Source organism: Rhinichthys klamathensis, unplaced genomic scaffold (assembly GCF_029890125.1).
Source record: "Rhinichthys klamathensis goyatoka isolate OS25496 unplaced genomic scaffold, OSU_Roscu_1.1 h1tg000056l_1, whole genome shotgun sequence".
In the NCBI taxonomy this organism is placed as follows: Eukaryota; Metazoa; Chordata; class Actinopteri; order Cypriniformes; family Leuciscidae; genus Rhinichthys; species Rhinichthys klamathensis.
Genome location: NW_026606601.1, coordinates 1,342,818 through 1,359,153, shown reverse-complemented (window position 1 = coordinate 1,359,153; position 16,336 = coordinate 1,342,818). Strand labels below are relative to the sequence as shown.

Genomic DNA, 16,336 nt, shown 5'->3' with positions numbered 1-16,336 from the left:
AAATTGTAATACTTTTTCACAATATTACCATTTTTACTGTATTGTTGGTCAAATAAATGCAGCCTTGGTGAGAATAAGAGACTCCTTTCAAAACACCCCAAACTTTTGAGATGTACATTTTCATGTAATTTAGGAGAAAAGTGAAGGGTTGACACCTAAATTGGTGTGTTTGGTATTATTCTCTGTCACACAGACCTCATTAATCACAAATCCTCTCTAGATGGAGGGGAAAAGAGGAGGGAAGTGCAGTACAGATGAATACAAGCACTAGATTGTAGTAATCTTTAGAGTGATGAAAAAGTGATGACAAAGGACACTTGAGCAACAGGACCAGTTCACTCTGATGTTTCACTTTGATGTTTTTTGATTTGTGAAACAAGGTATTTTTATCATGGCAGTCAGAAATTATATTTTCAGCCTTGACACGCTTTTTTATGTCTTGGTTATGTATCCGGTCCGTGCACAGTTGACTGTTATCCACGCACTTCAAAAGCAACCTTGACAGAACGTCTACTCTTTACATCACAGGATGCATAGTGTGATGCTAGCGCTATACATCTCTGCTCGTCACATGACTGAATGTGAATGTTCTGTGCTATTTTTGACCGCGAATGTAGAGTCTGGTGTTTATCCTGCAGTCAGGCGGGCATGTGATCCAGTTTTAATCCAGTTTAGCCCATGTGTGACGGCTTTGAAAAATCCAACAGATTCTGCACTTGTGTGAATTGTGTTTGTGGCGTATGACTCATTGAAAACATTGCTGTATTTGCTGCTCATCTAAAATGGTAGAGAACTGTCATTGTCAATCTCTTAGTCTGTTTAATCTCCACCATTTCTCTTGTGGAGGGAAGTTGTGATTATACCAACCTACAGATATAATTCAGTCTAAATAAAAATTCTGTCATCATTTACTCACTCTCATGTCGTTGATCCCAAACCTGTATAATTTTATTTCTTCAGTGGAATTAGGCGGGATGTTTGCTGCTCTTTTCAATAGAATGAAAATGAATTGAGACTGTCAAGCTCCAAAAATGAGCACTTGTTTATTATGTTCCCTTCCAGCGCAACTCATTTACTTTTTTACATACAGCATATGGAGCATCAAGGTGTGAAAAACATTTGCTCGGGCATTCTTAAAATATTACTTCTTTTGTATTTTCTCGCTGAAGAAAATAATTTGGGTTTAAAATGACATGATGATGAGTAAATTATGACATAATTGTACATAATTAACATAATTACACACACACACATATATTTATGTGTTTTATATACACTCACCGGCCACTTTATTAGGTACACCTGTCCAACTGCTCGTTAACACTTAATTTCTAAGCAGCCAATCACATGGCGGCAACTCAGTGCATTTAGGCATGTAGACATGGTCAAGACAATCTCCTGCAGTTCAAACCGAGCATCAGTATGGGGAAGAAAGTTGATTTGAGTGACTTTGAACGTGGCATGATTGTTGGTGCCAGAAGGGCTGGTCTGAGTATTTCAGAAACTGCTAATCTACTGGGATTTTCACGCACAACCATCTCTAGGGTTTACAGAGAATGCCCGAAAAAGAAAAAACATCCAGTGAGCGGCAGTTCTGTGGGCGGAAATGCCTTGTTGATGCCAGAGGTCAGAGGAGAATGGCCAGACTGGTTCGAGCTGATAGAAGGGCAACAGTGACTGAAATAACCACTCGTTACAACCGAGGTATGCAGCAAAGCATTTGTGAAGCCACAACACGCACAACCTTGAGGCGGATGGGCTACAACAGCAGAAGACTCCACCGGGTACCACTCATCTCCACTACAAATAGGAAAAAGAGGCTACAATTTGCAAGAGCTCACCAAAATTGAACAGTTGAAGACTGGAAAAATGTTGCCTGGTCTGATGAGTCTCGATTTCTGTTGAGACATTCAGATGTTAGAGTCAGAATTTGGCGTAAACAGAATGAGAACATGGAACCATCATGCCTTGTTACCACTGTGCAGGCTGGTGGTGGTGGTGTAATGGTGTGGGGGATGTTTTCCTGGCACACTTTAGGCCCCTTAGTGCCAATTGGGCATCGTTTAAATGCCACGGCCTACCTGAGCATTGTTTCTGACCATGTCCATCCCTTTATGGCCACCATGTACCCATCCTCTGATGGCTACTTCCACCATGTCACAAAGCTCTAATAATTTCAAATTGGTTTCTTGAACATGACAATGAGTTCACTGTACTAAAATGGCCTCCACAGTCACCAGATCTCAACCCAATTGAGCATCTTTGGGATGTGGTGGAACGGGAGATTCGCATCATGGATGTGCAGCCGACAAATCTGCGGCAACTGTGTGATGCCATCATGTCAATATGGACCAAACTCCCTGAGGAATGCTTCCAGCACCTTGTTGAATCTATGCCACGAAGAATTGAGGCAGTTCTGAAGGCAAAAGGGGGTCCAACCCGTTACTAGCATGGGGTACCTAATAAAGTGGCCGGTGAGTGTATATTTTTAATAGTGTTTTTCCATATAATTTATCAAATGCTTGGAGAATATAGGCTACTTTATGTTCTTAATGGCGTTCTCCAAGGGAAGAGCACCTTCAATTTCTCAAAAATATAATGCTAAAGACAAATCTCCCATAATGTTGCTTTATTAATAACCTGAATCATTTTTCTTGGAATATGATGAATTTGACGGAATATCCTACATAATCTGAGATTATAATCCAGATGGTAGGCCGGACAGAGGGTTGTTCACAGCAGTTCCAAATCCTTCATTGGTTAATTAAAGACCTGGGGCTTTTGACTGAGCAATTAGCCTGGATATTACAGTGCAGGTTTAATGAAGTGAATAGCAGAGGTGTGTGAGTGTGTGCCAGGTACACAGAGCTGGTATGTCTGTAAGTAATCTGACAGCAGGGATCATTTAAAAGAGCAGAACACCAAACCACGTATACAGCTCACTCACATCTGAAAGCTGAGGGCAAAAATTCCAGTGCTGTGTGTAAACCCCTGGAACGAGTGACGTCCCGATATAACTTTGCCCACGTCACTGATGCTGTGGAGTTCCATCAACTGTGTTGTGGTGGTGCCAGATTTCTCTGTCTGCATCTGCCTTTTTTATTTTTTTTCTTTATTTTTTCTCACCTCATCTAATTTTGTCTTTCATTTAATTTTTGTAAATATAATTTTTGGAGACAGAGAGATGCTCACATTGCTTGGGTAAGTTTAAGACTGTTTCACCCTAGAAAATCATGTGGTGCTCACATTAAACACTGTCCCAATGTCCCCAGGACAGATGTACTGCGTTTATATGTTATTAGTATTAAACTTAGGTTCAAAACTTGCTTTACTAATCAAACAATTTGTAATAGTGGTGATAAAATCCTATAGACCTAGACTACCATTCAAATATTATTGCTTTTACTATAATTTTGACCAAATAAATGCAACCTTGGTGAGCAAAAGAGACTTCTTTCAAAACCATTAAAGACATGGGTGTGCTCTTTTGACATCGACTAGTAAGCAACCACATAGCGACCTTCCAGAACACCCTAGCAACCACCTAGAAATGGCCTAGCAACCACTATTTTTAAACTCTCTCTCTTCACCATTTGCTGTAATCCTTTCTTAGTCGATTTCTTCCTCTTCCGCACTCACGTTTTTGTTGGTGTTGAATCCCGTGACAGAGAGGGATGAATCAGTCTTAATAGCAGTAATTTATGGACAGTTTAAACACATTCGTAGGCTGTTTTTAATGAACATTGATGTGTCGTTGCAGCACTTCTAATAAGTGCTTTTCACAGACACCATGCTAAATCAGCTCCTGACAACACCAATCATGTCGCAACAAATTCATGCTCTTTTGCATGTGACTGTTTGATGTCATGCAGACATAATGAGTACAAATTAGCATGTCCACTCCTCTTTTTTAGTACGTGGGACATTGTTACATAAGCAGGCAGGCTATGTTACGAGTCTTTGGAAGCGTGTCTCTGTACTACCGGGTTTAGTCTAGATGAGCAATTGAAAGCAGGCTGCATAGAGTATTTAATCCATGAATAAACTTCTCATTATTCAAGAAACTTAATCTATGACCTAGTTGGCAAAGCAGTTTCATCCCCAGTGTGTTTAGGAGTTGCCAGACGTTGGCGCAGAATGAAAACAAATTCTGTTTGTGTTTTTCAGACCCGGTTGAAAGTCGTCTCATATTCTGGCGCAGAGCGAACGCAGCAGCTATTATGTGTTTAAATATGCAAGAATCTGACCTGTTGCAGTTTGCTCAATTGACTCCGCCCAAAGTCTTGAACTCCTCCGGCCAATCACTTGTAACCACTGTCTGTCTGATTAGTGGAGTGCATGAAGGACAGGCTGGTTCTCCATTCAGCATCTTGGCACAAACCTCTGCCCCCATCATAGGTCCGCTTCCCATTCCCAGATTTAAGGTTCACCATTTTTTTCAATTTGGGGTCTGTTGAATTATCTTTTCAGCCCTTCGAGTGCCCTGGCGAGTTTGAGCCAAGGAGGCCCCACTGGTATAATGACGCTTGGCACAAACACCCTTCTGTTCCTCCAGCCCTGTTCCCAGGAAACAGCACGGCATGCACAATTGCATACCGTGCTTTGCAGCCCAACCACATTCCTCTCGCCGTGGCTGCGTAGCAAGCCGGGTAATGTGGCTGGATAACCCAGAGTTTATCTTCTCAGAGTTCACACCGATTCGTTTTCTGCTTGGTTATTAATTCACATTTTCAGGGCGTAGCGGGGAAGAGCGACGGGGAAGAAGGGAGAAAAGGAGCTGGGGGAACTTGAAGTAATGCCAGCCCAGAGTTTTAAGCATGAAGAGAGCATGACTGTTATGTTAAGCTTCTCCTAATTAAAAGCAAAGGAAAGGGAAGAAAGTAGTAAAAAAAAAAGCGAGATGAATAGACAAAGAGGGCCAGAACTGGTTCTGAGCTGGTCATAGCTGGTTCTGCTGGCTTGCATGGCCTTCCTTAATGGGCCCACTGGTTTGGAGTGTAGGTTCCCTCCCCTCCTCTTTCCCCCTACTTCTGTTTATGCTTTGTAGCTAATGTGATACTAGGGCTCTGTCCTTTCAGACCAGGATTGGGAATACCAGGGGGCCAAATGGGAGCCTGGAGACGCATGTCAGCTTGTGCTTTCAGGACTCCACACTCCAACAGGTCCATCATAAGCAGCCACAGGGAGTCAGGCACCAAAGAAGACAGGAAGAGACCACAAAAACAGCTATAGAGACATCAGGAGCCATATAGTGAAAGGGGAGAAGCGAGAACAACACCTCTCAGTAGAGTCAGGAAAGTGACGACTTATTCAGTTTTACGGTATCGGTGCTAAAGGTTACCGACTGTTTTGCAAAGTTAATTTGGCAGTGGCAGAGATTTGATGGAGCCGTTTTGTCATGCAAGAAGGAAGAAAAACATGAGAGAAATACAGAAAGCCAAAGTTCTGTCTGTCCATTAGGCCTATTAAAGCCTTTTAATTTGATTTTAAAGAACCCCTGTGGTGAAAATCAAGATTTTAATGTTTTTATGTGGTGTTTTGAAAATGCTTAAAGACAAACCATGTGCAAAGTCATAAGTCAACACCATTGCTTAGTATTTTCTCCTTTAAACTGCAGAGAAAAAAAAGAAAAGTCTCAAAAATGGTTTGAAATCGCCAGTGTTTCTGACGTCACACAAACTACCTTGTAACCAATCATGTCAACGTGCCGGCAGGCTTTAGTATATTTTATTAACTATGCTGCGAAGCAGGGGAGTCTCAAGAGAAGCCAGCTATCCCGGTTTTTATATTTAGCAACATAGCGGGTGAATTATGTATATGATGTATAGTACAGTGTTAAGATGAACTATTTGCCTTTCTCCACTGATGTTCTAAATTGTTCAAAGTGTTTCTAGGGATACTGATTTTCTGTAACACCCCCAGAGGCAACGCTGAGAAGAATGCAACTCATGCTTGAGCTTAAAGTAATTTTTTCAAAGAATATTGCGGTGTTTATTATAAATAATTTATTTATGTACATCATCATTTTTTTTAAATTCATGTGCCTTCATAATCTTTAATCAAAAATATTAACTTCTTCCCCTCGCAACGACATTTCTTCTCTGATGACGTGAGGACGGGACAATAACCTCTCCATTACCAACAGCAACCTGTCACTCACATGAGATCGTAGCAATTAGCAAACAACAACAATCCACAGATCCAATCAATTACTGATCTACAAAATCAAGTGCTGCCTTACATTTTTTTCTCAGTTGAGAAGTCATTTCCCTTGGATATATATGTTACAATAGGCGGGGAAATGATCTCAATGTCCGTTTCATGCAGACTTTAAATTCTCAAACATTTCGGAAAGCATCAGCATGTGAAATTGAGTTTGTGTGGACTTACGTATGAGTGTGTTTCGGGCCTTGAGGATCACATTACTATCCTATTTCAATGCCTTACATAATACGTACCTTCACTGCTCCATTTTAGAGAGATGAACAGATCTCCTTAAAGCTAGGATTAATATATACTGTTTTTTTTACATCCTTTTCTTATAGGGAAACAAGGGACAGACACAGTTTCTCTATAGATCTTTCTCTCTAACACACACACACACTTGAAGACTGAGAATAATCGTTCTGAAAGCATGGAGCCTGCCGAGATGAACACTATCCCCAATGGGAAGGGGCACGAAGCTGGTGAAGAGACAACTGCGACTGCAATAAAAAGCCAATCAGAAGATGCTGCTCAGTAAGTATGCGCTCAGGGGTGCACTAGAGTGTCTGTCTAGTTCAGGATGGTTTATTGTCAGTCATCCAATGTGTTCAGTTTTAGTAATACAGTTTAGTAATCGGTTGGTATAAGCTTTATCATTTAGCAGTTGTTAAGATTATGGAATAAAATGTGTTTATGGGGTGCCTTATATTAGTGCATATATCCAGTATTTATGAACATTAGTGTGTGTTTTTGCAGTATCATCCAGTCATGTCATCCTAATAAGGTGAAGCTTGTCTGTCATCACAGTCCTAAATGTCACTGAACAGCACAGTTCAGACATCACTGGGCACATTCAGTAGCACTGATGTTATGCTCTTTCTATATAACTATGTTCAAAGCTCCAATGTGTTTGTGATGGTGTAGCTGTTTATGTGTAGATGTTTTTGCAAACTAATGTATATGGGTGTTTCTTAAACTACAGGAACTTTTTATGTGACGACTATAGATTTTTTTTAAGACCCAGACATTCAATCTACAAACTACTGAAAAACAACTAGTGATGCACTGAAATTATTCCAAGGTTCAAAATCATTGAACTAAACGGTGACGTTTAATTAGCGCTTCTCCGATGGCACGTTTTGAACAGGTAAACGTGAGCTGTGTGGATGGTAGGTCTGGATTGACAATATCGATTTTTCAGTTTTAATGGATCTTCATTTTAATGAACTGTGATTATTTTTATTTTTTTAGTCTATACTGTTTTCAGTTGATGCATGAACAAAACTTCACTGAACATATTTTTTAGCGTGCCTATCGTCCAATACATTTTTGGTATTAAAAATATTGGTGCATCACTATTAACTATTACTGTCTCGATGATCTACAGATTTAAATACTTACTTTTATTTACAGTTTTTTGTTTACACAAAAGCAAAGCTCTCCCTCAGTTGTGGCATCGTTTCAAATACAGCTAGATTTTTTGCCACTAATAAAGTTTCATTAATTAATGTACTTGTTCATAAATAAGAGCATGCCTGAGATGGTAAATCAAGGTAAACATCACTTGTAAAAAGAAGGTTTCACTATTGAGTGTCATTTCCAGTTGAGCTGTAATTGTGTCAGATTATGAAAAATGTGTGACAATATAATTTAATTTTGTGCATTTAAGATACATAAGATGCTATGAAATTTGCCTTAGCAAGACAAAGGAGTCTGCAATTTAATATTATAAATGTTTAAAAAATATATTTTGCATCAAAAATAATTTCCACCACTGAATGTTGTCAAATGCAAAACATAGTAGTGTGAGATATGGTGGAAATTAAATGTTTTGTTGCAGAAAAAAATGACATAACACATTGCTAGTAGTAATAAATGACTAGTGAGAATGCAAAAAGTGTCTTTTGAGGTAATATTTTTTTTCTTTACATGGCCAAAAGGGCCAAAAGTTGAAGAAACACCTATATATAATTTTATATGCAAAATAAAATCACCCTGCATGTAGAAGAACTGCCCACCTTCACCCTAAGGAAATGACAAGTTTCTCAGCTAGACATCACTTCCCCCTGACTGTGGCCACATACCTTCATCAGTGTGTTTAACTAAGGATATGTTCATCATGATTTCCTTGTCTCTTGTGCTTTCGTGGATGCGGCTCCTACACTGCTCTTTAGGGAACTTGTACCAAATAGCACAGAAAATGTCAGGTACGTCATGCAGAGAGCCGAATTGTTGCAGACAAAAGTTTTTGTCTGCAGCTACAAATCATGCATCTATAATTAAAGCACCCACCCTCAGTTACTGTTTTGGTGGTGTTAACTCTTTCTGTTGATGCACTGCCAAACAAGGCAATCCCTCATGGCTGTTATATGTGTTTTTAGTACTGACAGAACTCCAGGTAATGCAGAGGCAAACCTGCCAGAAAGCTCAGAGTTCCTGTCCAATGTAGATGACAAGAAAACCCCTCGCTTCACGGATGTAAGTTGAACTTTTGGTAAGATTTAATGTATAGCAATATGTGACAGTATGTCTCCTTCAGATGAGACCATAATGTTGTGAAGTGTCTCAACTGTGAATGTGTGGACTAACTGCTCTGTTTTTCTTCTTGCTTAGTTTGAGGGAAAGACTTCTTTTGGGATGTCCGTCTTCAACTTGGGAAACGCCATCATGGGAAGTGGAATTCTGGGATTAGCGTATGCCATGGCTAACACGGGCATTGTCCTCTTTATGTAAGTAACAGTTTTAGGTCAAACTCTGTATTCAGATTTTTGGGGTAATTCCTTAAAGTGCTTTTTTAAAGGTTCCTTGTTTTGGGGGTCTTTTACAATTGGTTTACATGAATCCAAGGTCAAAAAACACTTTAAATCTCTCATAATATTCATTGCAGAATCACCCCTTTTCTCAGAGTGTCCGAAACGGTTCTGTAAAGGATTCAGCCTTTCTAAACCCTTCTTTTCTAAGAGCCTACTCTGTTCTTATTGGTCAGATGGCCCAGTCTGTTGCTGTCACTCATTTGGTATTTTGTCACGGATTTTCTCTGGCCGCGCCGCTCTCACTATGGAACCGGCAGGAATCAAGCGCGTCTCCCCTGGAGTTCTTTAATGGAGAACAGATCGTTCATTTTGAGCTAGAATTAATATGATCCTTGTGCATTTGATACATCATAAATCACTCTGTGGGGACACATTAAAGTCAGAAGTCATAATAAATTATCTTTTATTATTGTTACATTTTTTTATACTATTAAAAATAAAGGTTCCTAAGGGGGTTTTCACAGCGATGGAGTAGAAGAGAGTTTTACTGAAAAGATCCTCAAAAGACACATTTTCTAAGTGTAAAAAACATAACTTAAAGAACCTTTTCCCACTATAAAAAACCTTTTGTGCACTGGAAACGTTCCATGTATATGTTAAAGGTTCTTCATGGAAACATAGATGACAATAAAGATTTCTATTTCAAATAAATTATGTTCTTTTGAACTTTCTATCAAAGAATCCTGACAACATTGTATCACTGCACAAAAATATTAAGCAGTACAACTGTATTCAGTATTGATAATAATAAGAAATGTTTCTTGCACATCAAATCAGACATTAGAATAAAGGATCATGTGATACTGAAGACATTTGAACAGTTCTGTAAGTCGATGGGATTTTCTATAGAAGTTATTAGGTTAAATGTTATAGACCTGTAAGAAGCTATAGGTAGCTCATGCATTAACTCTTGCACATTCGCTAACAATAGTTCATGTAATATAAACATCATGTTCAAGCTCATTGGCTAATCTCTTTAGCTTTTCATAGGGTTTTTCTCAAATCTTGCTTCAGTTCTTATGCAGTGTAAACATCACAGCTTCCCTAAAGTTTGTTAGTTGTCATGATCTGGGTTAAGTCCCGTTCTCTGCACTGGTTCCCCTGCTGTATTAATCCTCCAGTAAAGCAGCCTTTATTAGTAAAGTCAGATTGCCGGGGAGATTTGTGTCCTCACTGACCTTCAGTAGAGCTGAGCGGGCTGCACCAGGAAACTTATGTTGCACGGGAGTTCCGCGTTCACTCCAGGCACGCTGCATTACTTTTGTTAACAAAGAGAATGATCTAATGATCTGTGCTACTTAACATGGGCTGTGCATGCTTTATGAAAACCAGTCTGGCCTTTTAATCTGGGTTAAGCAATGTACAGAGGAATTTTTTTTTTTTTTCTGAAAGGGCTTTGGTTTGAGCTGTTTGGTGTGACTGGGGTTCTGCGATATTTGGCTCACTTAAACTTTCCGTACTCTCGATTTCTGCGCATGTGGTACCTGTCTGATCTGAGAACCGTGTTTCTCCAGTGCTGATTGTGGCTTCAGGCTACACATAAATCAATCCCAGACACAATTTAATTAAACGGCACTAATATTCCTTTCAACAATACTGCAGCTCTTGTGGATGAATTCATAAGGTTTATGGTAAATGGACTGCATTTATATAGCGCTTTCACAGACCCAATGGCCACCAAAGCGCTTTACAATTTGCCTCACATTCACTCACTTATTCACCGACGGTGGTGTCAGCCATACAAGGTGCCATCCAGCTCGTCCGGAGCAGCTGGGGTTAGGTGTCTTGCTTATGGACACCTCGACACTTGGTCAGGTAGAACCGGGGATTGAACCACCAACCTTCCGGTTTGTAGACAACCTACATGAACCACTGAGCCACTGCCACTGTATTTATAGAAATTGGTGTATATAGATGAAGGACAGATTCTGAAATGTTTATGTTGGGTTTTGCCTGTATAAGCTGTGGTTTGACTTCAGGCTTGATTTTGCTCTGTCACTTTGAATCTTGGCAGCAGTTCCCTAAAGGCAAGAGTAGATCCACATCTCCCAGAAATGCACAACATCACAAAACAAGGATGTCTCTTTAATATCCCACATCACATAACAGTGTGTGGAGTTCCTTTCCTTATTTTCTTCTAGATAGGAGTGACTCATGCTCAGATTTTTCTCCTGAGAAAAAGACCACAGTTAAATTGTCTCAGTTTCGCAAAAGATTTCATCATATTATCATCAGAAACCAAAATTACCAATTAAATTTTTTTGGGAAACATTTGGGACTATTATATCACGTAAATGAAACGTAAAGACCTGCACGGGTCTTGTTTGGTAAACCTCACCCGCAATATTTAACAGAACACCAGACCCGTTATCCGACAGCAGCACTAATTTAATTCCGTACCCGACCCGACCCGACCCGCTTGACATAAAGACCGTGATCCAAACTGCTCCCGCATTAAAGGGACACTATGCAGGAATTCCGTTTTTGTCAAACAGCGACCCCAAGAGTCGCTGTGGAGTACTTGTATTTAACGTTACTGTCGTAAATACCTTTACTGTCTATGGTAAATACCACTCACGCAGAGTGTGACATGGCGTGACGTGTTACATAGTATACAATAGTACATTGTGTTTAATTTGTCGTTTAATGAGATCTAATATATGTTGTTAGTGGTGAGAATTTTCACGTGATTAAATACATAGATCCGACAATTAACCCCATGTACTTTAATGGTCCAGTGGCAGAACTTTTGCCAAGTGTGTTAGAGGTTCTGGGTTCTAATCGGCACTAGTAGTATATAGGGGTGGGAATCTTTTACCATCTCACGATTCAATTCGATTCCGATTCTTGTGGCCACGATTCGACGATTCAAAATCGATTTTCGATTCAAAAAGATTTTCGATTTAAAACGATTCGATTTTATCCATAATGATTTCTAATCGGGTTTCTGATCATGATCTACTCTCATCTGCTTTGCTATACAGAATGACAAACGGAGACCAGTGTTTCCTCTAGGATTTTTTCCAGCTGTGGTGGCAGGCCCATTTCGCCAGGGGGAGGGGGCGTGGCCCATGAGTGATATTCCCATTGGCCACGCCCCCTTACCCCAGGTGTTTAAACCTCCCCTAAGCATTATAACATTATAATAACATGAAAGGCTCGAATAAGAGCGGCAAAGCGATTATGCGCATCCCGTGCGCAGAATGATGCACTTGAAGCAACGTGAAGTCACAGCGCGCAGCGCTCCGGATTGAAAAGTTCAAAGCACAAAGCGAAGAGATTATATCTGTCTATCTATGCTTAATGTATTATATATATGCAACAGTTTATTGAGCATTTTCTTTTAACAGTTTTAAATTTCAGTTACAGTGCGCATGAAGAACAATTCATAGCGCTCTCCAGTGCTGTAATCTAACAGACACCCGGGAGAAAGGATTATGATTTAGAAAACGCTATAACGCGACGCGCTGTGTGAATGCTGAATGGAGAATGACTGAGGAGAGATGAGCTTCCATTAACTTTAACTAACGACTTAAATATTCATTTTACCTCACATTATGCTATTGAATGACTTTAGAAGTCTTGGAATATAGTGCGAACACTTTATGGTGCTTTACAATGTTTTTTATGCCTTTAGCTTAACAATAACGCAATGGTATACACATTAATATCGGACCTCACTGAGAAGCTGCAGCCGTGGCGGGATTATTTTAGGTGTGGCGGCCGGCCACGGCAGAATGAATGTAGAAGTATCATATTTAGAAGTATCAGAAGCTTCATAGAAGCATCCATATTTGCTTCCTTTGATTTGCCGCTCACGTTCAAAAACCGGCTGCGTGCATGACGTCCGGACGTCCCGTATAGGCTATAGTTACAAAAATGGAGGCGAACAGCCAGCTGATTTTATTTATTTATTAAATCGATTCTTGGACATTTCAGATTGATTCTGAATCGTTGCAAATGAGAATCTAGATTTTCTTATGTAACACAAGCAATCAAACTAATTATGTTTTTTTAAAAAAAATAGACACACAGCCCAACATGTTAATAATTACATTTAAAACATTTCAGAACATGTATCCGTCGTGTAAACGATACAACATTTTTGCCTACATCATGTGAACAATCTCCCCATACAGGGTATTGCAGGCTATTTTGAACACATTATGCACATTTGTTTAAATCATAAAACATATAGCCAAATATGAGCCTTTACTGTCATATAATATCAGGGATATTTTAGCAGATTCACTCTGCTTTTAAATGCGGTTGTCTTCTGATACTCTGCAATGTATACGTGACCGTTGATCCTCTTAGTAGCATGAAAGATAAAACTTTTATTGAAATTGCTAATAGATTATATACAGAAAGAGTGCAAAGAGCGCTCCCTTAATGACTGAAGCTGTCAATCACTTCAGTTGCAGCACAAACGCTGTGCGCTGCACAAAATGCTCAACGCTGCAAATCGTGTTGTAATTAGAAAGCAAATAAGCACGGGACTATTTGAAAGCAGCCGCTTATCAGTGGGTACTGAATTGAGTCGAAATAGTATTGGCTATTAGACCCTCAGTCTGCCCATGCCTATTGATTCCCAACCCGCACCCGCAAATGACCACGTAAATATTATTCCACACGTTACATCAAATATTAGCGGTTCATGAAGCATAACTAAAACTGATTGTCTTTGAAAGAGCAGCTCTTTGAGAAAGATTATGACAAACAACAAATCCTCAACTTTTGCCTTGAAATTAGTCTTTCTGTGGTTTATTTGGAAATGTAATTGCTCAAGCAAAGGAAATGATTTAATGTTTCTGGAATAAAAGACATGTTCATGAGAGACAGTAGGAGCAAGAATTGTGTCATACGAAGAAGTTATGGCAAAAAAAAAAATGAATGGAATATCTGATATGATAATTTGCTGTATGACCATGGTTTATTAAATGTTCATATATTCTTTCTCCATTAAAATAATTTGTAATCGCCTCAGTGACACAGTGGTGCTGGAGTCTCAATTAACAGTGCTTGGAGTTCATCCACTTCTTCCTCCATTTGCTGAAGAGGTGTTTTTACATTGATCTGAAAACTGATGAAGCCACTTGGATGAAAGTTCTTCAATAAATGGAGAAACACGTCCAGATGCTCCAGAGTAAATTGTGTAAGATACTAAATTAACAGTAATTTGTCTTCAGGTTCTAACGAGGCGTTCTAGCATATATCACTCGAGACCGGTCTCAATCTCAGATTTAACTCTCTTGTGGTGAGCTCACTGACAAAAAAATCAAGGTGACAAAATCACCTAATATGGCAGATAGGTTGAGAGAAATGCTGCTGAGTATTAATACATTTCATTCTGTGCTGAAATTAATCACCAGAAAATGTTAATTCAATAAAAAAATAGTATATGATCATTTTATATTAATATATAATGTTTTAACTGCACTACCGATTAAAAGTTTGAGGTCATTAGACTTTTATTTTTGAAAGTAATTCATATTTTTATTTATCTATCAAGGACCCATTAAATTGATCAAAATTGACAGTAATGACTTTTATAATGTTAAAAATATTTCTATTTCAAAATAAATGCTGTTCTTTTTTATTTATCAAACAATCCAGAAAAAAATTAATCCCGGTTTTCGTTATTTCATTTATTTTATTATCCATTGATAATGATAAGAAATGTTACTTAAGTACATTATTATTATTATTATATACTGTTATTAGCGTATTAGAATGATTTCTGAAGGATCATGTGATATCAGGACCAAGAGGGTCCTCACACCATCGGTGCCCGGGCCCTAATTACATTTTAAACTATATTAAAATAGAAAACGGTCATTTAAAATATATATATATATATATTTTAGTGTTTTTAGACTATTTTTGATCAAATAAATGCAGCCTGGGCAGGCAAAAGGAACTTTTTCAAAAACAAATTGTACCAACTTTTGAATGGTATATTGTATATAAATATTCACATATATTTTAGATATTTTCAATAAACATAAGAATACATAAAGTCACAAATATTGTAGATAGATAGATACATAGATAGATTGATTGATTCCATTCTTCTGTGCACTTAGACTACATTAAGAAGCTCTTTTGGAGCTTGGATAATATCAAATATTTCATCACAATCAGCTGCTAAAGAAGTTGATTAGATGCTGAACTGATTGCATACTGTCTTCATTCAAGCCAGCTGCATCTATTTACACACTGCAGCTGGTGAACAAATCACACGTTCTGTCTCAGTTTCAGCAGATTTTCAAAGCTTTTTAATCTCGTAATGCTGCGTACTCCAGCGTATTTTGTTATTAAACGCGAGTCATTAGATATACCAATTGTTCTCTACTTAAATATGACTGGAATGTTAGTCAGAGCTGGGAGATTTGATGCTGAATATCTGTTTCAGAGCTCGTGTGAGTCAAGGCAACAGCGTTTTCAGCAGACCTGCACTCGTTGACTTCTGCAGTTCAGCCACGTCATTTGGAAAAAAGAAGGACAAGGGAAAACGTGAGAAAGTGCAGAGTTGAAGCTGAGTGCTTGGCAGAGAGTGGTTAGGCCTGGTCCGTAAAGATGCCAAGACATTCTGGAACTAGGAAAGGGGACTAAACAGGGCATTTTTATGCAAGAAAAAGAGTCAGTAGAGCGTGTTTCGGTTTCACAGCTTGAGATGTTTGTCCAGATGTTGACAGCTGGAGGGTGCCGTTGCATTTATGTGCTATCTTGCCTGTGATTACGCTGTCTAGTATTTTTCCACCTTACTGAGGCTAGAACCTCTTTTCAACTCTTAGCATTAATCCTGTAACTATTAATGTTCTATATTCTATACAATAATATTCATAAATGTAACATATTTATAAATGATTTAGATATACAATGAAAAAATCTAAAAATTAAAATCTAATCTATAATATTGTCACAGATATGTTTAATATCTTGTATATAAAATATTTGTGATTGGATGTTGGATTACCACATGTATGGTTTGATCCTACTACCTTTCAGTTGGACGCAGAATGTTTTTGAACCATGGGCCGTTTAAATATTTTATAAATATGACACGTCACAATGGGGCATGAAAGTGACATTTGGTTCCAATTGCATTTATTTAATCTTTTCTGTCTTTCAGAATTCTTCTCACTGCTGTTGCTGGCCTGTCTTCATACTCCATTCACCTGCTGCTAAAATCTTCAGGCATTGTGGGTGAGTATTTCATTACACTGACCTGAGACCAGTTTAAACTCTCTTCTGTAGTTAAGATTGTTAAATGGATAGGAAACTGTTCCTGAGTTAAAATGAAGAGCCGGTTTAGA

The 16,336-nt window shown here is 38.7% G+C and overlaps 1 protein-coding gene across 2 annotated transcripts in view; it reads left to right on the top strand.

Moving 5' to 3' along the window:
- The window catches only part of slc38a3a (solute carrier family 38 member 3a), a 46,861-nt gene that overhangs the window by 11,900 nt on the left and 18,625 nt on the right, over positions 1–16,336 (top strand). Inside the window, exons 2-6 of one of the 2 annotated variants that reach the window (XM_056248616.1) lie at positions 6,546–6,738; positions 8,379–8,411; positions 8,586–8,682; positions 8,818–8,933; positions 16,153–16,226. In XM_056248616.1, coding sequence (XP_056104591.1) covers positions 6,635–6,738; positions 8,379–8,411; positions 8,586–8,682; positions 8,818–8,933; positions 16,153–16,226 — 424 coding nt within the window. In that variant the 5' untranslated portion in view covers positions 6,546–6,634. The remainder of the gene's footprint in view (positions 1–6,545; positions 6,739–8,378; positions 8,412–8,585; positions 8,683–8,817; positions 8,934–16,152; positions 16,227–16,336) is intronic. The other variant, XM_056248617.1, reaches the window with a different exon arrangement.